The sequence below is a fragment of the Mya arenaria genome, chromosome 3 (genome assembly GCF_026914265.1).
Source record: "Mya arenaria isolate MELC-2E11 chromosome 3, ASM2691426v1".
In the NCBI taxonomy this organism is placed as follows: domain Eukaryota; kingdom Metazoa; phylum Mollusca; class Bivalvia; order Myida; family Myidae; genus Mya; species Mya arenaria.
The window spans coordinates 77,826,842-77,850,190 of NC_069124.1; the positions used below are offsets into that span (position 1 = coordinate 77,826,842).

At 36.3% G+C, this 23,349-nt stretch overlaps 2 protein-coding genes across 2 annotated transcripts; both read left to right on the forward strand.

The window, feature by feature from the left end:
• The first annotated feature begins 13 nt into the window (after positions 1-13).
• On the forward strand, positions 14-11,570 carry LOC128225983 (coatomer subunit epsilon-like). The gene is made up of 11 exons (XM_052935875.1): positions 14-192; positions 2,036-2,199; positions 2,465-2,567; positions 5,035-5,084; positions 5,224-5,277; positions 5,922-6,003; positions 6,315-6,470; positions 7,467-7,535; positions 8,106-8,180; positions 10,434-10,514; positions 10,884-11,570. The coding sequence occupies exons 1-10, from the start codon at positions 94-96 to the stop codon at positions 10,485-10,487; spliced, it is 906 nt and encodes a 301-aa protein (XP_052791835.1). The 5' UTR covers positions 14-93; the 3' UTR covers positions 10,488-10,514; positions 10,884-11,570.
• A 304-nt stretch (positions 11,571-11,874) lies between these two features.
• LOC128228264 (shiftless antiviral inhibitor of ribosomal frameshifting protein homolog) lies at positions 11,875-15,315 on the forward strand. The gene is made up of 8 exons (XM_052939460.1): positions 11,875-12,011; positions 12,583-12,664; positions 13,291-13,402; positions 13,601-13,641; positions 13,837-13,977; positions 14,224-14,324; positions 14,504-14,712; positions 14,950-15,315. The coding sequence occupies exons 2-8, from the start codon at positions 12,605-12,607 to the stop codon at positions 15,144-15,146; spliced, it is 861 nt and encodes a 286-aa protein (XP_052795420.1). The 5' UTR covers positions 11,875-12,011; positions 12,583-12,604; the 3' UTR covers positions 15,147-15,315.
• The last annotated feature ends 8,034 nt before the right edge of the window (positions 15,316-23,349 follow it).

Below are 23,349 nucleotides of genomic sequence, written 5' to 3' on the forward strand. Positions count from 1 at the left end.
ATCTGTGATCGGAAACGTTTGCAAAAACGAATTATTAAGCGTTCGAGTGACCCCGGCCACGCAAACAATTTTGACAGAATATTTCATTTAACAATGGCAGATAAGGAAGCCATCGATGAACTTTTTGAAATAAGAACAAATTTCTACATAGGCAATTATCAACAGTGTATTAATGAAGCCCAAAAAATAAAGGTAATTGTGCTGAAAATGCCTTCTAACGATAACCGAATTTTTGATAAAATGTTATCTTGACTTGAGCCGTTGAGGTTGGTTTGTCTCACTTAAGTTACTGTTCAATTTTATGTTTTTGCTACAGTGGCTTAAGCCTGTTACAATTTCATTGCCAATGTTTAAAATGGAGGTTTTCCGACGGGAATTACGGAGACTTCTTACCATTCGGCTTGAGAGATCATACCAGATATATGTATTATAGTGTTTGTGGGTTAGAACCAGTCACCCAGTTAGCTCAGTTGGTTAGAGTGCTGTGCTCCGCGGTCTTGGGTCGACCCCACACCGGCTGCACTTTACCTCCCAGGTTTACTTTAAATATGTATATATTGTATATGTTTTTTTGATGTATGTTGTGTTTAGAAATGCATAGGCAATTAAGCCAACATGAAATATGATGAATGTGTCCAGAAATGTTTTAAACCATACAAAAAAGTAGATGTAAATAAAAATTTATGATGCTGGTTCTAAACACAGCAATAGTTCAAGTTATGTCAAGTTCCTGTGGTTCTAAGCAATGTTTGTTTATTCAGTCTTTGAAATTAGACTTTTGGATGAACAAGCTCCAATTCTTACCATATTACTTGGCATCATATTTTTTAAACATGCCCTGCTATATAAAATTCAGAATTTTAGCAAGCCCGGAAGACATATAACCAGTGCAGGGCTTGTGGGTTTGTGTTAATTTCGACCACTGTTTATTGGTAATTGTTTTAGTGTTTTATTAAGTGTAAAACAAAATAAACTTTGAATTACATAAAATATTTATTTTTGTAATTGCATTTCATTATTGTATATATGTTATGTGCTGTATTAATGTATCTTTTGATTATTAGTTCTATAATTTGAAAAATATCCATGAACTTGATTAAATATACATAATCCTATAACACTTGTTGTGGTTGAGAACTGTTTTTCACAGAATTCTTAACCTCAGTTACCCCAATTGTCTCCTTAACGACCACGTAAGCTCCTACTTGTCGCCTTTGAAAACCCTAATATAGTGCATTGTGTGGTATGGTGTTCTCAAGAATGGTACGATATTGAACTGGTACAATATTGAAGTGGTATGAAGTTTCCAATATCCTTCCGACAGTGCCTATGTTAATACATCAGCTAAAACAAAAGTAAATTATTTCATAGGCTTTGTTGTATTGATGATGTTTTCAGCTTGTGTGATGATAATAGCATGTGCTGGCCATAATTGTCAATAGGAAAATGGTAAAAAACTGGTTTTACTCGAAAATATCAATAAACAGAATGTCAGATTCATGAACAGTCTTCGATGCAACCTTAGAGCCCATATTTTCAGCTCAGAAGTACAACTTTAAATCAATTATCTGCATAATCTTCAATAAAAATTTCATGACAATAGTGAAAAAAAATAAAATTGTGAATTAATTGTCTGTTAGTTGACTACAGTATAAAAATATATATACATATAAAAGATGCAAACTGGAATGTCTATTTCACTTAGTTATTAATAGTTATGAAAATTTATCTTAATTTTGAAGCAAAAATAACGAGGAAAAACATTTTGGTCTAATGCAACTGACTGTTAAAAACTGCCTGAATATTGCTACAGCGCAATGTAATGCACTTTATATTGTGTAGATTGTAGAGTCAAATAGCAAACAGTAGATCTCTCCTTAAAAAAGAAAGCTAAGAAAGTCATATGGTTTTATTTGTATGTGATATTAACAACTTAGTTACTGTATCAGTCTTATAGCACTGCTCATATTAGCAGTATTACAGTTTTAATTGACAGTTAATTTCTTAACAAACCTTTTTTTTCTTTTACCTCTAGCCCTCCAATCCAGATGTGAGGACAGAGAAGGATGCACTCCTGTACAGAGCCTACATTGCCCAAAAGAAGTTTGGTGTTGTACTTGATGAGATTCGACCATCACACTCACAGGAGTTGCTGGCTGTTCGCCGCTTTGCAGACTACATGGCCAACGAGAGTCAGAGGTATTAAAGAGAAAAAAGGGTTCCATAATATATATTTGTAAAAAAATCATTATCTTACTGAAAGATCATATCATGTATATTGTTGCGAATTGTCACCTTGTTTGTTCTTACCTATTGTTTACTCATTTAGACATATTGGTGTATATGATCATCTCATACTATTGCATTTAAGAAAAAATACATCAAATATATCCCTCATAGAGTTTTATTTATTCATTTATTTTGTTTTAACTGTCATTATTTTATACAAAGTTGTACACTTTAGGGACAAGATAGTTCGCGACCTTGACAGCAAGATGGGCTCCAGTGTAGATGTTAGCAACTGTACATTTATCCTCATGGCAGCATCAATATATTTCCATGATCAGGTAAATTTTATTATCTTGAGATAATAAGAATATTAGATCAATAAATGGTATGACTACAGTGAATAAACTATATCATTTTGGTCTTATATTTCTAGTTGCTTCCTCATCATTTATTCCTAGTTTGGTTTTGCTGTTCATAGTTTGTGGGGTTAATAGATAAGTATATTTCAAAGCTTTACAGTTCATGACAAATACAACATGTGTCATAGTCAGAAAATAAACATGTTATTGATTAAGAAGGGGAGAAATGAGCACTGCATATGAAACATTTGTCATCGCTTTTTTGGGTATACATTTTTAGCTCGGTTTTGCGTGCAAGCACACATAGGTTAATATCTCAGCAACTACTTGAGGTATTGCATTGAGACTTTATACAATGGTACTCAACCATCCAATCTACCTAATTAACCAAGTTAGATAACTTTAGTTTGCATTTAATGCATATAATAGGCCTTTATTATTTGACTTAGAAATTCTGGTTAACGTTTTGCGTGCAAGCACACATAGGTTAATATCTCAGTCAGCAACTGCTTGAGGTATTGCATTGAGACTTGATACAATGGTACTCAACCATCCAACCTACTTAATTTACCAAGTTAGATAACTCTAGTTTGCATTTAATGCAAATAATAGGCCTTTATTATTCAACTTAGAAATTCTGGTTAAGATTTTGCGTGCAAGCACACATAGGTTAATATCTCAGCAACTGCTTGAGGTATTGCATTGAGACTTGATTCAATGGTACTCAACCATCCAACCTACTTAATTTACCAAGTTAGATAACTCTTGTTTGCATTTAATGCAAATAATTGCCCTTTATTATTCGACTCAAAAATGCTGGTTAAGGTTTTGCATGTAAGCACACATAGGTTAATATCTCAGCAACTTCTGGATTTATTGCATTGAGACTTTATAAAATGGTAATCAACCATCCAATATACTTAAATAACCAAGTAAGATTACTTTAGTTTGCATTAAATTCAAATAATGGCTCCTTTTTTATTTGACATAGAAATTCTGGTTAAGGTTTAAATTTGCATGTAACCACTTTTAAACTTTACACACAGGCTCCCAACCATTTAACCTTCTTATTTAATCAAGTAAGATAACTATCTTTTTTGCCCCTTTATTATGCAACTTAGAAATTCTGGTTATGGTCTTGCATGTTAGCACACATAGGATAATATCTCGGCAACTACTTGATGTATTGAAACTTTATACAATGGTATTCAACCACCCAACATAAATGAATAACCAAGTTCGATAACTGTATTTTGCAAATAATGGCCCTTTATTATTACACTTAAAAATTCTGGTGAAAATTTTGCATGTAACCACATTTATGTTAATATCTCCGCACATCATGTATTGCATTCAAATCTAATCTAACAGTGATCCATGAATGTTTCGCCAAAACTTTTCAATCCTTACACTGAAAAGCGGCGGAATAGTCGAGCGCGCTGTCTCTGTGACAGCTCTTGTTCAATAGTTGATCATGTATTTGAAAAACAATTTTATCATTATGGAATGATTTTCTATGTTTGGTGTATAACTTTGTCATGCATGGTTGGATTTGCAGTAAATTGGCACATGTTATTGCGCTCAGTATGTAACAGTCATGTGCTGGTTGCAAGAACAAAGGCCCTACCTACCAGTTCAATGTCACACTTTGAGACTAATCATTAGTGAATGCTTATTATATTCACATAGAGTATCGTTGCTACATATTCAAATGGGGTATAGTTAGCCATGTCCAGGCTGTAACTTTGTCTTGAATGGAGGGATTCTAAAATTAGTTGGCACATGTGTTTGGTACATAATAGTGATATGCCATATATATGCACTTGAATGGATTAAAGTTGGTCATTCGGTCTGCAACTTTGCCATACAGAGAGATATATAAAATGACATTGCACATGTGTTGAGTACATATAGACAACATGTCGCATTCAAGACCCATGTCCCTTCCTCACTCTTCTACACTTGACATCAGCCATCATAGGGCTGGCATATGCTTATAGTTTGTGATTGTTTTTCCTGGAGGCATACCGGTATTTGTGATTACATAATCTATTGAGCTTGATGGCACTTACAGGGAATTCGTCAGCTACTGTGACAGCTCTTGTTTAATGAATATTTAAACCAAATAAATGAAAATTGTTAATGTATTATATTGACTTCAAGGGCTTGAAATGAACACAAAAATCTTTCCGAATGAATGTAAACAAAACAACGTACAATATGAGATAAGTCAATGTGTTTTAAAATGTCAGAAACTAACCTGGGCCGGATAGTACATTTCCAAATTATGGTAACGCAGATTCTGAGCAGGCAGAGCTTAGATAGCTATCCGAACATTGAAATTCTCAACAATAAAGCTTAGTACCTAATACAGGCCGAGGATCCGTTTGATTTGCTTAAAATGTAGGTTTTTTCTAATGCTTATTACTCTATCTTTTATTTTCAGAACTATGATGCTGCATTAAGAATTTTGCACTCATCAGATTCAATAGAATGGTAAGTATAAACCTTAAAATAAGGTTACTTCTTGTATTAATGTCTTTGAAAACATCATTATATGGTTGGTAAATAACATACTTGCGTATCACAGAATAAAATCTCATAGGTTTAAACTTGTACATTTTCAATTTTTCAGCATGGCATTGACAGTACAAACACTTCTAAAGCTTGACAGAGTGGATTTAGCCAAGTAAGTTATTTTGGTAACTTTTCTATTAAAGCAAATAAGATGAGTGGTAGAAGCTTCAAATGTCTTGGGCTTTAAATCTGGTTTTAAGGTGTACCAAACCTTAAACTCTGCCATTTTTTTACAGAACACTAGTATTGTTTTCTATCCAGGAAACATAATTAAACTAAACTCTGTAAGCTATTAATCTTCATATCAAACAAAAGCTTGTACATACTTAGGGCTATTGCATTCTATACAACCCACTCCAGGAAGGCACTTTCATTGGACCCCCTGTAGCAAAAAACAAACAGGAATCTCAACCTGTAGTGTTTCTTCATATTTCCGTCCTGGGGTGGGTTGTATGTCCCTTTAAACAAAGCAACCCTTTAAATTTTGGATCTTGTCAACTTTCATTTCAAAACTTCTCTACTGTTGGAAAGTGACAATGAAACAACTACTAGGTATGTGGAAATGTCAGCCATCATCATACAGTATTTAGTTAATCTCATTAATACCTGTGTCTTCACAGTTTGGTTTGACTAGAGTCAATCTTACAGAAACATATACTATAGTGGTTGATGACAACAATTGAACAAATCCTTGTATACATTAAACATGAGACTTCTATGGCTTATCAGTTGGATGTATGTGTGTGTGTATTTTAGGAAGGAGTTAAAGAGGATGCAAGATACAGACGAGGACAACATTCTGACACAGATTGCGCAGGGCTGGTTCAACCTTGCTGTGGTATGTTAATATTCACTTAGAATAAACACCACAGGGCTGGTTCAACCTTGCTGTGGTATGTTAACATTCACTTAGAATAAACACCACAGGGCTGGTTCAACTTTGCTGTGGTATGTTAACATTCACTTAGAATAAACACCACAGGGCTGGTTCAACTTTGCTGTGGTATGTTAACATTCACTTAGAATAAACACCACAGGGCTGGTTCAATCTTCAGAAATATCTAGTTAAACCAACTTTCAATTATCAATGATTGCCAACATTAACGAATTGGTCTGTTTGATGTATAATAATCTTGTTTATCTTTCCAGGGTGGAGAGAAGTTCCAGGATGCTTACTACATCTTCCAGGAGCTAGCAGACAAGTTTGCCAGCACACCTCTGCTCCTGAACGGCCAGGCTGCCTGTAACATGGGCCAGGGGAGGTTTGATGATGCAGAAGGCGTACTGCAGGAAGCACTAGACAAGGTGAAGGGCGGTGCATTTAATTCTGTGATAGAACCGCAGATTATGTTTTGTTGCTTTATGTTTGTGATGAAAAGAGGAGATGCAATAAATGTTTACTGTTTAATGTTTGATGTAGTTTTAATAATAATCTAATCAATGCTAAAAGCTGTATATTATATTGAGTATTTCAAGGATACTTTTTTAACCAGATTTCACATAGTGAAACTGGTATATTAGAATGAGGTATGTTGTTTTTAGGCGGTAGGCATCAAACTCACCTATGATACTGGATAATTTAAGGTTGACATATGAAACCAAACATGGTATGTAGGAAAAGTTTATGGAGACCTTTTATAGGATTGCGTTTAGAGCACCTAGGGTCAAGGTCACTCTACCTGTGAATAGAAAACGGTTAAACTGGATAACTTAAGTTTGAGTTGACATATTTTGACCAGACTTAGTACATTAGAAGAGTTTATGGAAATTTTTCATTTGTTTGTGTCTGAGACCCCTAGAGTCAATGTGAATGTTACTGAAAATAGAAAAAATCTTTGTAACTGGATAACTTTAGTTAGGGTTGAAGTATTATGTCCAAACGTGCTATGTATGAAGAGTTAATAAAGACCTGTCATGGGATTGCTTTCAGGAACCTAGGGTAAAGGTCACTGTTACTAAAATAGAAATTAGGTTTAAATTTAATATCTTTAGACATATTGTGACCAAATTTGTTTGTAGGAATAGTTTATGGACCTTTGTATGGGATTGCACCTCTTGGTTAAGGTCAAGGTCATTGTTACTAGAAATAGAAAATTGGTTGTTTTGAAAATGAATATCTTCAGTTTGGGTTGACATATTGTGACCAAACTTGGTATACAGGAATAATTTATGCATTTTAGGCCCCTAGGGTTAAGGTCATGTCACTCTTACTCAAAATAAAAATATTATCTTTATTTGAAACAAAAAACACAGTGTTAAAAGAACTATAACTTTTTAAATATTATTTATATTACATAACAGGACAGCAACAACCCAGAGACACTGATCAATCTGATTGTTCTCTCGCAACACATCGGGAAAGCACCAGAGGTAAGATTAACTATGGTTTATATGCCAGGCAGCGTATTAAGTTGATTTGTTTAGTCAATAAATATTTAGAAATCAAGATTTGTGTGGAGTAAATACTTGAGGGTGTAACCTTCTACCCCCTTGTGTTCTGAATACTCCTTTATTTCTGATCTGAATCTTTATTTCTGATATGAATCATGCTTAGCAAATAATTAGTCAATTTCAAGAGACTACCTTGTGCTCCTTACACTGACTTGAATACTGCATACATAAGAGGGGTTACAGCCTAAGACACTAGTGCATGCATGTTCAGGTAATGGCATTGAATGGAGTTACTTTCACCTTTGGTGTCAAGGCAAGAGTGTTTGCAACCTACCTTCATTTAACCTCCCAAATCATGAAATGACATTTGATATTATTCTTCAAACTATGAAACAAAAGGTGAACATGTAAATTCAACTCATTTTGCTACCATTATATGAAAGCAATCATTTATTCATGTGTAAAAGAAATACAAACATTCTATTATTATCTATCATATCTTGCACCATCAGTGTGTGTTCAGTATAACAGCTGTATGCCATGTTCCAGGTGAGCAGCCGCTACATCTCCCAGCTGAAGGACTCCCACAGAAGCCACCCCTTCATCAAGGACTACATTAACAAGGTATGTGCTGGATCATTGCAGGCTGGCTTTGATACTAACCTGGTGTTGGGAGGGGCAGGTTAAGTTTATATAACTTACTTATAGAACTCAAGTCAGACAGCTGTAAGATGATATATTCACTCTTGAGTCAGTTTCCTGGTAAGTACCTTTTTGAAAGACCAAGAAAACTTGCCCAACCAATGCTAGGCATGAACCTGCAGGGTTTGAGGTGTTGAGTGTTTGGGAATCAAAGATTGGGCATGAACCTGCAGGGTTTGAGGTGTTGAGTGTTTGGGAATCAATGATTGGGCATGAACCTGCAGGGTTTGAGGTGTTGAGTGTTTGGGAATCAAAAGATTGGGCATGAACCTGCAGGGTTTGAGGTGTTGAGTGTTTGGGAATCAAAGATTGGGCATGAACCTGCAGGGTTTGAGGTGTTGAGTGTTTGGGAATCAAAGATTGGGCATGAACCTGCAGGGTTTGAGGTGTTGAGTGTTTGGGAATCAATGATTGGGCATGAACCTGCAGGGTTTGAGGTGTTGAGTGTTTGGGAATCAAAAGATTGGGCATGGACCTGCAGGGTTTGAGGTGTTGAGTGTTTGGGAATCAAAAGATTGGGCATGGACCTGCAGGGTTTGAGGTGTTGAGTGTTTGGGAATCAAAGATTGGGCATGGACCTGCAGGGTTTGAGGTGTTGAGTGTTTGGGAATCAAAGATTGGGCATGGACCTGCAGGGTTTGAGGTGTTGAGTGTTTGGGAATCAAAGATTGGGCATGGACCTGCAGGGTTTGAGGTGTTGAGTGTTTGGGAATCAATGATTGGGCATGGACCTGCAGGGTTTGAGGTGTTGAGTGTTTGGGAATCAAAAGATTGGGCATGTACCTGCAGGGTTTGAGGTGTTGAGTGTTTGGGAATCAAAAGATTGGGCATGGACCTGCAGGGTTTGAGGTGTTGAGTGTTTGGGAATCAATGATTGGGCATGGACCTGCAGGGTTTGAGGTGTTGAGTGTTTGGGAATCAATGATTGGGCATGGACCTGCAGGGTTTGAGGTGTTGAGTGTTTGGGAATCAATGATTGGGCATGGACCTGCAGGGTTTGAGGTGTTGAGTGTTTGGGAATCAATGATTGGGCATGGACCTGCAGGGTTTGAGGTGTTGAGTGTTTGGGAATCAAAAGATTGGGCATGGACCTGCAGGGTTTGAGGTGTTGAGTGTTTGGGAATCAAAAGATTGGGCATGGACCTGCAGGGTTTGAGGTGTTGAGTGTTTGGGAATCAAAAGATTGGGCATGGACCTGCAGGGTTTGAGGTGTTGAGTGTTTGGGAATCAAAAGATTGGGCATGGACCTGCAGGGTTTGAGGTGTTGAGTGTTTGGGAATCAAAGATTGGGCATGGACCTGCAGGGTTTGAGGTGTTGAGTGTTTGGGAATCAAAGATTGGGCATGGACCTGCAGGGTTTGAGGTGTTGAGTGTTTGGGAATCAAAGATTGGGCATGGACCTGCAGGGTTTGAGGTGTTGAGTGTTTGGGAATCAATGATTGGGCATGGACCTGCAGGGTTTGAGGTGTTGAGTGTTTGGGAATCAAACGATTGGGCATGGACCTGCAGGGTTTGAGGTGTTGAGTGTTTGGGAATCAAAAGATTGGGCATGGACCTGCAGGGTTTGAGGTGTTGAGTGTTTGGGAATCAATGATTGGGCATGGACCTGCAGGGTTTGAGGTGTTGAGTGTTTGGGAATCAATGATTGGGCATGGACCTGCAGGGTTTGAGGTGTTGAGTGTTTGGGAATCAATGATTGGGCATGGACCTGCAGGGTTTGAGGTGTTGAGTGTTTGGGAATCAATGATTGGGCATGGACCTGCAGGGTTTGAGGTGTTGAGTGTTTGGGAATCAAAAGATTGGGCATGGACCTGCAGGGTTTGAGGTGTTGAGTGTTTGGGAATCAATGATTGGAGCCTGTTGTATAAGTCCGTTTAATTCTTTGTTTTTGCCAAAGCCAAATTAGACATTGATTGGCCAATATTTATCCAATAATTACTCTTTACCAATCAAAACATTTAAATATGCAAACTGAAAAATGATAATTTGTTGGGACTGCAACATGTTCAAGGCTTGCTTACTATAAAGTCAAATTTTTTGGATTGAAATTAAGACAATATTCTGGAAATAAATAAAATAAGCTTTGCTTCATATTATGAGAAGAAATTGATTATAAATTAATGACTACATGATGTTCATGTGATTTAAAGTTTATTGATATGGCTGTGTTTGCAGGAGAGTGACTTTGACAGAGTTTGCCAGAACTACAGTCCATCTGTGACCGCATGATGACTCCACACCTGTGTTTTCAATAAGGTAAATTTTGCTCTTTATTTGACAGAAATTTCATAACAAAAACAAATGAATTTACTGATTAGGCATTTTCCTGAATGGTATATTAAATACTATTTATTAAGTAGAGACATATAAATATCATAAGGCTGGTGACTCAATGATTTGGCATTTCAATGTAGGGTTGTATTGGTCATACATAGTATATTCAGCAGACTTTTGGGACATTTGTATTTCAAATGCAAAAGAACCACCAAAGAAATAAGGAATTGTTAAGGTTTAAGTTCTTCTTAATCTTTAATTTACACAAGATAGTAACAACCATATGGTCATTTTTATGTAGGGATTTTGAAAATTCCTGTTTATATTTACATTTAGGTTCTCTTTTTACAGGACCAACCAAACAGCTTCATGAATTGTCGTCAACTTTGGAAGCTTGGATTCTGAAAACATTTCCAGCAAAGGACACAAACAGACTAGATAAATATGTGTCATTGTGATATCATATTTCAAAGAAAAGAGACATATGTGAATATAAGTGATTGTAAGACTGATAAACATTAAATTATTGTTGTAAAGAATGCAACCTTGAAATATGTGTGTTTCACCTTCTACTGCCATCTTTAGGGAAAAAATGTGTGTGATGAAAATGTGTTAAATTAAGGTTAAAAACAGGAGTTTTTCTTGAACTATATTGATTTACAATGATAATTATTGTTGTCATACAAAATAGCCCAAAATATAGAGTGGTCGTAGGAGGTGTATAGGGGTCCTATCCTTAAAGCATTTTAGTGAAAAATTCTTCATTTTGACAACGATTATTTTAAATACCCCCAACTTTTTTTCTTTTTTTTTGTCATATGGAATTCATTTCTAGACCACTTCTTCCTTGTTTTCATAGTTTTGATTGATGAACATTGTTAGTTTTCATTAAATAAACTTAAAAAAACATTTTTCACTTATTTGATGCTTTATGAGTATGGCACAAGATCTTTTCGGGTTGTCATGGGGATTTCTGTTATCATATCTTATTTATGTATGATTTATGTAGCAGCTTGTCGAAATAAATATGGACAAAAAATGATCTTATTTTCATTATCCAGCTACCAAATTTATAAATCTGTGATTTTGTATTGAAAAGCATAACTCGTTTGTGCAACAATATCAAAGCATATTTGTGTTAGTCTGATGTTTTTTTTCCTTATTTAACTAATTTATGTCTTGAAAATAATCAAAATTGTTTAAGGTTTGAATAATAAAACGAATAAAATGCTACATGGTTTAAATAAAACCACGAATGGTTTAAGGTAGTCTTAGGCCAGCCGCCATGCGTATAGTTGTGGTACGCCATGACACTCATCGATTTCAAGGGGAGTAACAAACACAGACATCGTTGATAGTCGTCATTTGTGAGTTGTGACATCTTCCATATTAGCTAATAATATCTTATTTCTTAAAAATGAACTGACCTACTTTATGTTTATGACTTGCACACGTACCACAGTGGACTAGGAATCGAAGGTGCGTTGTATTTAAGATCAATAATATAAATCGTCTTTTCTGTTTAACAATGTAGACCAGCTTTAATAATCACTGAATGTTACGCTACTTCCTTGTTCCATTTCTAACGCCAGTGTACATGTACATGTATACCTGTCCAAAAAAAAGTCAATAGTGAGGCAATTGTTCATGTTCATTTGTTATTGTTATCATCTTTGTTAACGGCATTGCTATAAACATTAAAAGGTGAGCTATTTAATGTGCTCATAATATTAGAAGACAACCAGTAGAATCTACAGCTGAAACGTTTGTCACAAATCTTGTTAGAAATCTTGCTAGTGTATAACTTCTAGTTCAGTAAAACCTCTATATGTTAAACAGATCTTAACAATCGGGCCATTGTGAGTGTTCTTTGTAATCAATTTGGTTATTATTCAAGTTGTATTATTAATCAATATATATACCTTTCCGCATTACTGTTTAATACAAACCGTCGTGTTTGTCGCCGCAGCGACACGCCCCCTTTAACTTGCATTGAACAAGATTCGGTCACGTAGTCGAATAGTCTTGTAACATGTATACATATACTCAGAGACGAACGGACACACATTAAAATGGCGATGGCAGACGGAAGTCCGCCTCCACTTGACGAAGACTGGGAGAGAATAAGAGCGGTAAGTAAATGGCCGTTTACTGCCTAATGACTGTTGACAATCTCAGCGACCGAACCGTCACGTTTATAATGCACCAGTCAATTGTAATCAAGCTCCCCCCCCCCCCCCCCCCCCCCCCAGGTCCGGAGGTATACCGGTGATAGCGGAGGAAATGGCAAACGTGTTTTACCTTCCAGGTGGCCTCACAGTACCGGGTGAATGCAGTGGTTTTGTTTTCGCACCAAAATTGGTGGGGAATGGGCCTAACTTAGGATGTCCCCGGGAGCGGGGATTTTACCAGCAGTTTGTGCTCGCAGGGCGGGTATTTTACCCGAGACTGACTGGACGGAAAGTCAAAGGCCCCGCTATTCCTCGGACCATGGGGGGTGGTTGCGTGAATGCAGCTGACTGATGCATAAACGTCAAATAAATTGATTCCCATTAAAACGTTACTAATGGTCAAAAAGAGAGTCTTATGAAGCTGACTGTGTTACACATATCTTCAAATAAATATTATGACAGAACCGCCTTTGGATAGCTATTGCAGTTTGCATTTTTTTACTCATTTTTTTATAATAGATTAACAAAATGTTGTTGTTTTCAGAATTTTGATACCAATTATAAATGGAATTCATTCTTGTTTTAAGATACGGCGGTTCCGCGAGCTATTCCATGGCCGTTTTACGGACGCCCAGGGGATGGTCATCGTGCGCCACACTGGCTGGAACGCAGAGGCCGCCGTTACGTTTGTGCTTGATGGTATATAAATTATATATATATATATACCTTTCTGGAGCAGTCCAATTTCTTGACTTGTTAACTTTATTGCGCTTCTGTTAAAGATCTTTATTTTATTATTTTTAAAGGCCATTGAGATGACAGGTTTCTTACCTTCTGTGATTATTCAAGGACAAAATACAAAATAACCGGTTTTTAAAGCGAAAAGTTCTTTTTTAGCGTCCCCAGAGAGTCTCCATTCCGTTTTGGCTGACAGTGATGTAAGTTTTTGTTGTTTTTCAATACAATATACATGCAGTAAAAGTTTGTTCTTGACACAAAAAGTGATGGTTTTCTTAACGTCTTCTCAACTTACAAGCAACACAATATCTGAATGTATTTACTCATGAAAGGCAAGTGTTACCACTGAGAAACGCACTGTTCCATGTTCGATTACATACGCTTGCCTCCCTCAGTGGCAGGAAGTGACGCACGTCCGGCGGGACACGGTGCTACGGGATATCGCGCGCCGGTACGCGGTGACGGCTGAGATCCGACAGTTCACGTGCCAGGAGTGTGACAACATGTGGTGGCGCAAAGTCCCAACGAGAAAACCCGTACGTAAACAAATCGCCCATGAATGCTATTTCATAATTAAGGATTCATGTGTTGTTCGTACTTTATGTACCGTCTAATCAAGAAAGACACATGCAACACCAAAGGGCTGTAAAGCGTTTACTTGAAATGATTAGTAAAAATAGATCTTCAACATCACATCGCCGTAAATGATACTTACGTTTACAGGCGCAAAGCGATATATGGTTTACCGGATTCATTTTGAATCAACTCGATTTAAATTTAAGGTCGGGCGTTGTCACTTGTGTTGGGGAAAGTTCGACCCGCTGCCCAGGAATAAGGAATTCGGCTGGGCAAAGTTTATCTGTGTGTGCGGCAATGAATTCCAGTAAGTAGCTTGGACAACCCGATAAGATATTACTGAAATTCTTAACTAACTTGTATACTGTCTAAAAACATGAATCTTACGTTGTCTAATAGTATCATACTGAGTTAACGCTAGTTTAGCGTCTTTAGGAAGAAGTGATTTGCATGATCTCCTCATTAACCCTGCATTTTCTGTCCCAGTGCGTTCGGTGCGATGGACATCTTCGCCTTGGGTCACGGAATGAGTGGAAAGAGCAAGAGTATGTGTTACGTGTGTATGCAGACCCTTTGTGAACCGGTCGAAATCCTGCCGCCTCTAAGGGGGCGCATGCGTGAGAACGGCCGGGCGCGCCGCCGTTACACACATAGATGTACCGCATACAACTGTTATAACCGATACGATCCTGCGCGTAAGTTGCTTTAAAGGTTACCATGTATTTCCACTAGTACATGTATATATTTCGTTTATTGAGTAAAAGTAACAGACAAGAGACAATAAGTAAACATACTTGCATAGATAACAAAGATTGTAATGGTCTCATTTGAAGTGGCATCGTTTTTGAGTTGTTAGCATGTGCACTACGTAACCTAGTTTATCATGCAATGATTGTATTTTAAATGTAATGACGAAGTTGTTGTTGTTCCAGCGGGGGAGCCTGTAGTTCCCGTCTGCGTGCACCCGAACTCGCTGGAGCATAAGGTGATTGAACCGAGCCCGGATCACGTGAGCACGGGCTCCACGGTGAAGACTTTCCTCACGCAGGACGAGCTCGCCCCGCCACACGCCCCGTACGAGCCCAGCCTCGCCAGCATCCCCGATGACAGCGGCGACGACAACGCGTAGCAGAATTGTTATTGCTATTCAAAATTATGAAATTAAATTCCCATCATCATGTTCAGCATTATAATTAAATTATTGATGTAATATACAGGTATACACTGTACATACCATTCACTTATTCACTTAGACGTGGTATGTACATTTTATTTGAGTAAATATTTTATCACTCAAATCTTCTTTTAATTTTTAGCTCACCTGAGCACAAAGTACCCAACGTTAGCCACTGTGAAAGGGTCCGTCGTCAACATTTTCATTTATACAACTTCTCCTAAGTCACTGGGACAATTTCAACCCAACTTTAAGAAATGGTTCTTGGGTGGTCTTCTCCCAGATACCTTAAATAAAAGTGGTCCCATGCAGAACTCTGGTAACCATGGCAACCTAAAGGAAACAATTTGAAAATATTTTTTATCAGAGACTCGATTACCAAATAATTTCACAGCATTTTTTCTTAGGTGACCCTGTATCAACTCCCTTCACCCCTTGTCGTATAAATACATGGCCGTCAGGGGGCGGGGCTACTTTCCACTATATGTCTATATTGAAAGCTTTGAAAATATTAAATATTCTCTTCATAAACCATTGACCCAATTTAAGTTCAGAGAAACGTTCCTTAGGTGACCTCACATGAAATTCCTTTAAACCAAAATAATAATAAACCAACTAAATTTCGATATTGGAGAGGGGTGGAAGTCTAAAGTTACGCCCCACCTAACGTCATATCCTGGATCCGCCCCGGAGTAGTTTAAGGTGGAACGCGACTATGATTTTTTTTTCGAGTTACTGTATTGGTATACGAATAGAAGAGCATATGCCCAATTAGGGACTGTTTTTACTTTTTCAATATTCGGAATAGATTTGAATCTACGAGTTTTCAAAATATGCCACTGACGTCAATTTTGAGACGTCTCTCATATTTTTGCGTTCCAGCTACAATAACCGATATTTTCATCAATTCTTCGTATACAGCTATGAAATTTCAACGTCAAGTACGTCTTGTGAAAACGTTCACGCTCATATATTTTTCTTTCTATTGTTTTACGTTATTTATTTAAAATTCGTCTTTAACGTCATTTTTCGCGGGAAAAACGGCGTCGTGTTTTGATGAAAAAAGTGCGCCTTTCTTTAATTCTTGAAAAAACTGCTCGTTTAATTTTTGATTTTTTTAAATACATGTATTCAATGTTTTATTACAAATCGCCTGATATCAAAAAAGGGTACCTCACCGACTTCGTTTTTGCGCAGTAACAAATAATCTAACCCCTATACCTGTTTCTTTTTTCAATATGTAGTGTATTTAAACGTTTAGCATGACGTTAATCGAATTGTTTTTGTTTATTAAATGGAAAGATTAGAAATCTTAGAGTGTCTGATCAGTTTTATGTTAGGGATATTTGTTATTGTTGTTGTGAAAATATCTAATTCCACACAAAACGGGCGCTGAATAACCAGCTTTATACATCAAGGACTTAAATCTGGCGGCTATTTTAATGAGGGGCTTTCTTTATTATTAAGCAATCTCATTTGCCGAATTATAATATTTTGATAATACACATCAATAATCGTTCCAGTCACTATGCTATGAGCTGTGACTATGCTGATTAGTGCTTTGTTTTTTTTTATATAATTATACATCTACAGTAATAACACAACAATAAACGGTTCTACTACTTTATTAGTTACCAATATCTTTAATAAGTATTAGTAGAAATCTGCAGTTATAAGGCTCTAAACTAAGCAAAAGTATAGTAAATCTAGTGTGTGACACTTATTTCATACACAAAATATAACTAACAAACCAAAAAATGATAATCGACAGAAATCTGCATTGTAATAAGCACAAACGGATCCCGGCAGTAGAGGTGCTGCAGCCCCTCCCCCCCCCCTCCCCTTAAAATCATCCAAGTTTTCTTCTGTATGTCACTATCGGAGAAAATGTAATAGTATACAGATCTATAAAATACGCGACTACAGAGTTCAGTGTTTTTAATCTAAGTTTGATGTAGTCAATCGGTTATCGTTGAATAAAAACATATACAATTAATAAATTCCACTAATATTGGTAACCATATTATTGACTAAGTTCGGTAGTGAATATAACTCTTGAACACGCAAAGGTTTGGGGAGGGGTGTGGGGGATGGTCAGTTTTTGACGTTAAAAAATGATCGGTCATTCTTTGAACAGAAAGAAAATGACTCATGTGGTCAATATATAACGGGGTCAATCGGCGTTAATTTAAAACATACAGAATTTTTAAAGTGAAACTCTTATTCAAATCAATATTCCACATGTATAACAAACATTTATTTTGACTGATAAACCCTTACTTCTTCCTAAATAATAAACTCATACAAAATATTATTAACTGATTACAAGATTGTAACTGTTTATTTATTAGTAAAGCGCAAAAATTATTCTTTTTTTTTTGGTGAATGCTAAAGGATTTACTATGATGGTCTCATATTTCTTTCAAATTAAACTCGGTATTCTTCATAAGAACCATTGTTTTCGATATGTATTTATTCTTAAAGGCATATTAAAACAATAGTATTAGTTGTGGTAAATCGTATTTGTGTTTAATACTTGTGTTTGCACAATTGTAAATGATCACATTTAATTGTTTCTATTATCTCATCTTATTAAGGGTTGTTATAGTTCACACAAATGCACTCACATGAACGCACGTATACGCCCACATACTCGTACATGCAGGCACGCCCACACGCACACGCACACGCACACACACACACACAACACACACACACACTATGATAAAATATATGTTCCAAATGGCTCAAATGATGATCTTAAAGTTAATGTTTTTAGTGCAGTAAAATGTTTAATTTGTTAATCAATGCCCCATAACGAGTTATTTTGTTTTCCTGACTTTACCACGCAATCAAAGCTTCTCGTGCGTACAAGTAAATTCATGAGACAACTTTTGGCGATGCATTCAATGCCCATGATACAGAAGCCAACATAGCTACCTTATCCCGCACTCAATGTCCCTGCCGTGCTATTGTACACGCGTGCGTGCGTGCGGGCGTGTGTACATACATGCCTGCGTGTGAGAGCGTACATGCGTGTGAGAGCGTGTGTGTGCGCGTGCGTGTGTATGGGCGTGCGTATAATCGTGTGTGTGTGTGTGTGTGTGCGTGCGTGCGTGCGTGCGTGCGTGCGTGCGTGCGTGCGTGCGTGCTATAACAACCCTTAACAAAATGAGCTTATATAAGATGCACACGTACTCTCCCATCTCAACTCAACTCAATATCTTAATTTCCCCATGGCTGGACATATTCATAATATATCCAAACATTGATAGACATAGAACATAAATAATAGTATATACAATAATAGTACAGTTTAAAAGTATAGCATATTGTTGTCATAATATTTATATAGGTAGGATATAGCTATATATAAGTATAAATAAAAAGCTTACATTCTACATGCAAATAAAATAAGTCTATTTGACTTTCATGAAAGTAAGGTCGTATGTGATCTGACGCTTGGATGCAGAAATCTTGTCGAAAACAAAGGTTCTTATGAGAAATACCGAGTTGATTTGAAAGAAATGAGCATTAAACATGGTATTTTTACATTATGAGATAAGAGTAGACCACAGTAAATATTTTAGCATTTTCACCAATAATTTAATATTTTTGTGCATTCTATTATTAAACACGCGGTTAAAATCTTGTAATCAGTAATTATTTTTTTCCATAAATGCATAATTGAGTAAGAAGTTAAAGTTTTATTAGATAAAATTGATCTTGTTATACATGTTTATGCATGGATTTTGGATAAGCATGTCACTTTAACTATAGTTCATTTACAATCAGTGCTTTAATTATTTAAAAATGTTAACTATTCGTAATTCAACAGAAGAAAACAATGTTGAATTATCAATCTAACTAAAATTAACAACAACTGTTATATGTTATTGATCAGTGGTTTATTCAAAACTAAGCTCTTATTAGCGTAAATAATAGTTCGATTTACGTCATGCTAAACGTTTTATAATAATACGTAATGAAAAAAAAACAGGTATAGGGGTTAGATTATTTGATACTGCGCAAAAACGAAGTCGGTGAGGTACCCTTTTTTTGATATCAGGCGATTTGTAATAAAACATTGAATACATGTATTTAAAAATATCAAAAATTAAACGAGCAGTTTTTTCAAGAATTAAAGAAAGGCGTACTTTTTTCATCAAAACACGACGCCGTTTTTCCCGCGAAAAATGACGTTAAAGACGAATTTTAAATAAATAACGTAAAACAATAGAAAGAACAAGAGGCACATCAGTGCCTGTGCTCCACTGGCCAAAAGGTTCAAGCAAAGACCACCTAACGAACATTTTCGTCAAGTTTCATATAAATACAATCATCAATTTTTGAGGAGAAGTTATTTAATTATTTTTTTTTACTTTAATAGCTCTGGCTGCCATGTTGTGCAGTGGACCGAAATGATTTGGGCAATTTGAGTAAAGGAGCACCAAACAAACATTTCTGTCAAGTTTTATCGAAAAAAGGTCATCGGTTTCGACGACAAGTCGTATAAAGTTTTATTTTATTTTTTAGCTCTGGCAGCCATGGTGTGCAGTGGACTGGAACCATTTAACAAATTTTGGTTAATGACCACCCAAGGAACATTTCTGTCAAGTTTCATCAAAATCTGATCATCGGTTTCTGAGAAGATGTTCTTTAAAGGTTTTTCTATTTTTTTGCCCTGGCAGCCATGTTGTGCAGCGGACCGGAACCATTTGAGCAATTTTGGTTAAGGACCACCCAAGGAACAATTCTGTCAAGTTTCATCAAAATCTGCCTATCCGTTTCAGAGGAGATGTCGTTTAAAGATTTTGCTATTTTTAGCTGTGGCGGCCATATTGTGCAATGGACCAGAACCATTTGAGCAATTTTAATAAAGGACCACCCAAGGAACATTACTGTCAAGTTTCATTGCAATACGATCATCGGTTTCTGAGGAGAAGTCGTTTAAAGGTTTTTCTATTTTTACCTCTGGGGGCCATCTTGTGCAGTGGACCGAAACCATTGAAGCAAATTTGATAAAGGACCATCCAAGGAACATTTCTATTAAGTTTCATCAAAATCTGATCATCGGTTTCTGAGAAGATGTTCTTTAAAGGTTTTTCTATTTTTTTGCCCTGGCAGCCATGTTGTGCAGCGGACCGGAACCATTTGAGCAATTTTGGTTAAGGACCACCCAAGGAACAATTCTGTCAAGTTTCATCAAAATCTGCCTATCCGTTTCAGAGGAGATGTCGTTTAAAGATTTTGCTATTTTTAGCTGTGGCGGCCATATTGTGCAATGGACCAGAACCATTTGAGCAATTTTAATAAAGGACCACCCAAGGAACATTACTGTCAAGTTTCATCAAAATCTGCCGAACCGTTTCAGAGGAGATGTCGTTTAAAGATTTTGCTATTTTTAGCTGTGGCGGCCATATTGTGCAATGGACCGGAACCATTTGAGCAATTTTGGTAAAGGACCACCAAAGGAACATTCCTGTGAAGTTTTGTCAAAATCCGCTTATCAGTTTCAGAGCAGATGTCGTTTAAAGTAAAAGTTTACGCACGCACGCACGCACGCACGCACGCACGCACGCACTCACGACGGACAATCTGTGACGACATAAGCTCCATGGCCTTCGGCCAGTGGAGCTAAAAATATATGAGCGTGAACGTTTTTACAAGACGCACTCGAGGTTTAAATTTCTTAGCGGTAAACGAAGAATTGGTGAAACTATCGGTTATTGTAGCTGGAACGCAAAAATATGAGAGACGTCTCAAAATTGACGTCAGTGGTATATTTTGAGGAGTCATAGTTTCAAAACCGTTCCGAATATTGAAAAAGTAAAAACAGTCCCTAATTGGGCATATGCTCTTCTATTCGTATACCAATTTTCAGACAGTAACTCGAAAAAAAAATCATAGTCGCGTTCCACCTTAAGAGGTGTTAAGGCGAATGCAAGGCCACACCAAATAAATAGTTTTTGGCGTTTTTACATATTTAGTGAGGGTATGAAGGTGTTTTTATACACTCTTTTTTCATTCTAAACCCACAATTCCGTAATGAAAAACGCAAAAGAAATATGACCACCGGAGAGGCCAAAATAACTGGGTCGCAGGTTATTTTGCGAGTCGGTCGAGTAACGGCAAACTAACTATCTATTTCACTTATTAAGTGAACGATTGATACCAGCTCTTGTTTGAACGCATGCATTTGATATAAGAACAGAACAAAACAGAAAGATGATTTATTTGGATTTAAACATTGTTTCTCATCCATACAAATAATTATAACACAAAAGGATGGTAAATAAATACAAATAATACAGAAACAAAACATATTAATACAAACAAGTGTAATTTAAGGATACTGTATTTATTAGCGAATTTCTTATTTCATTAGCTTTGCTTATATATGTACACAATCGATTTAACACCGATCTTTTAGTTGATGAAAACAACTCAATCAATTTCCACATACTGGGGTTTCTAGTGTAATACTTGCTTATACAACGTTTCCTAATGTCTTTGTAACAATCACATTTTAAAATAAAATGAAACTCATCTTCAATGTCTCTTAAAGCATTAACACATAATACGCATTGTCTATCTTCTCTATTGACACGTTGCGGTCCATATCGTCCAGTTTCCACACGTAATTTGTGACCAGATACACGCATCCTCGTTAAACAGCTACGCAGTGATTTGTTTGTAACAATGTCCAGATATTGTTCATATTCAAGGTTATGTTTTAAATGTTTATACACTGTCAACACACCATTATTTTTAGACTCTTTCGCCATTCTTGCATATAACTTGCATGTAATTGTCTATAATTGTCTGCTTAAACAGGTATAAACTGCTTTGTAATAACAATGTCTGGATTATTCCATACATAAGTGAAACCAAATTTGTCGAGAATATTCTTAATATTGCTACACCAATTATGTTTCCATTAACAAAGTCGATATATGATAGATCGTACAAAGATTTAATAATACAATTATACAGATATAAGACTTAAGCGATACTATTGTTTGTATTTTGTTTCCTCTAACATTGTCATGAAATGGCATATTAATGATTTATAAAACAACTAATTTACTTGATACTAGACCCTGTTCTTGTACCGTCTGGCCTATAAGTTTAAAATACATGTGTTCGTTGCATTTGTTGCCGAATTACGTTTATCTTTAGTCTTTTTTTGACATTGCATATTAGTTTGTTTTAGTAGAATCGAAGCCAAAAAACACGCACACGCATCGGTCTACATAAACGTTTTCTTGGATTAGCCCTTGCAGAAAAAATGCATATGTGAACGGTTATTGTGAATATTACGTACGTCTTTGTGATTTGAAAATTTCATTCGCGCAATATTCCCTTTCCATATATAGATTAGATTACATGCGAACTCAAATTGTGGACAAATTGTGAACTAACGGTACACGTGGAGATCACTCAATGTAAACACCATGCGGATAGTAAATATAAACAGTTTGCGAATATCAGATGTTAACAACTGTCAACAGAACAAAATAGAACAGAACATGTATCTTACTTAAGCATTACAAGGTCCTTTGTATACCGAACAGAACCGAACATATTTTATTAATCGTTTGCATCAAGGTCTGACCATTCTTTTAGAACATTATTAAATTCGCCCTGAATATAATTCAGATAACATGTCGAACATTATTTTAGGTGCATGGTACATTTGAATACTTTGCGAACTGTAAATCAGTATGCAAACAATAAAAGTGAACAATTGGAGGTCAATGAATTTGAAAAGCATGTAAACAGAAAATGAATTCATGAATGTTGGCAAAATAGTTAAGTCAAATCCTGAATAAAGCCATTTTGGAATATACAATCTAAAAACTGGAAACATTTTTAGGCATTTATTTTCTTCAAAATATTAAGTAATTGTTCATTTTGTTGTAGTCCACGTGTTTCGTGCATTTAACCCAGTCACGAACAACCACTATTTCATCATTCACATAATTAAACACTGAATACTATCTGTTGTCTTTACATAGTCTGTAACATGTTATATGTGTTTTAGATACTGGTAAGACTTACAATTACAGACCAAACATAGCTTTATACGAACAAAACATAAACTAATGCCCAGCTCAAGATGGAACAATTAAATGGAAGTGGTAAAATATTTCTT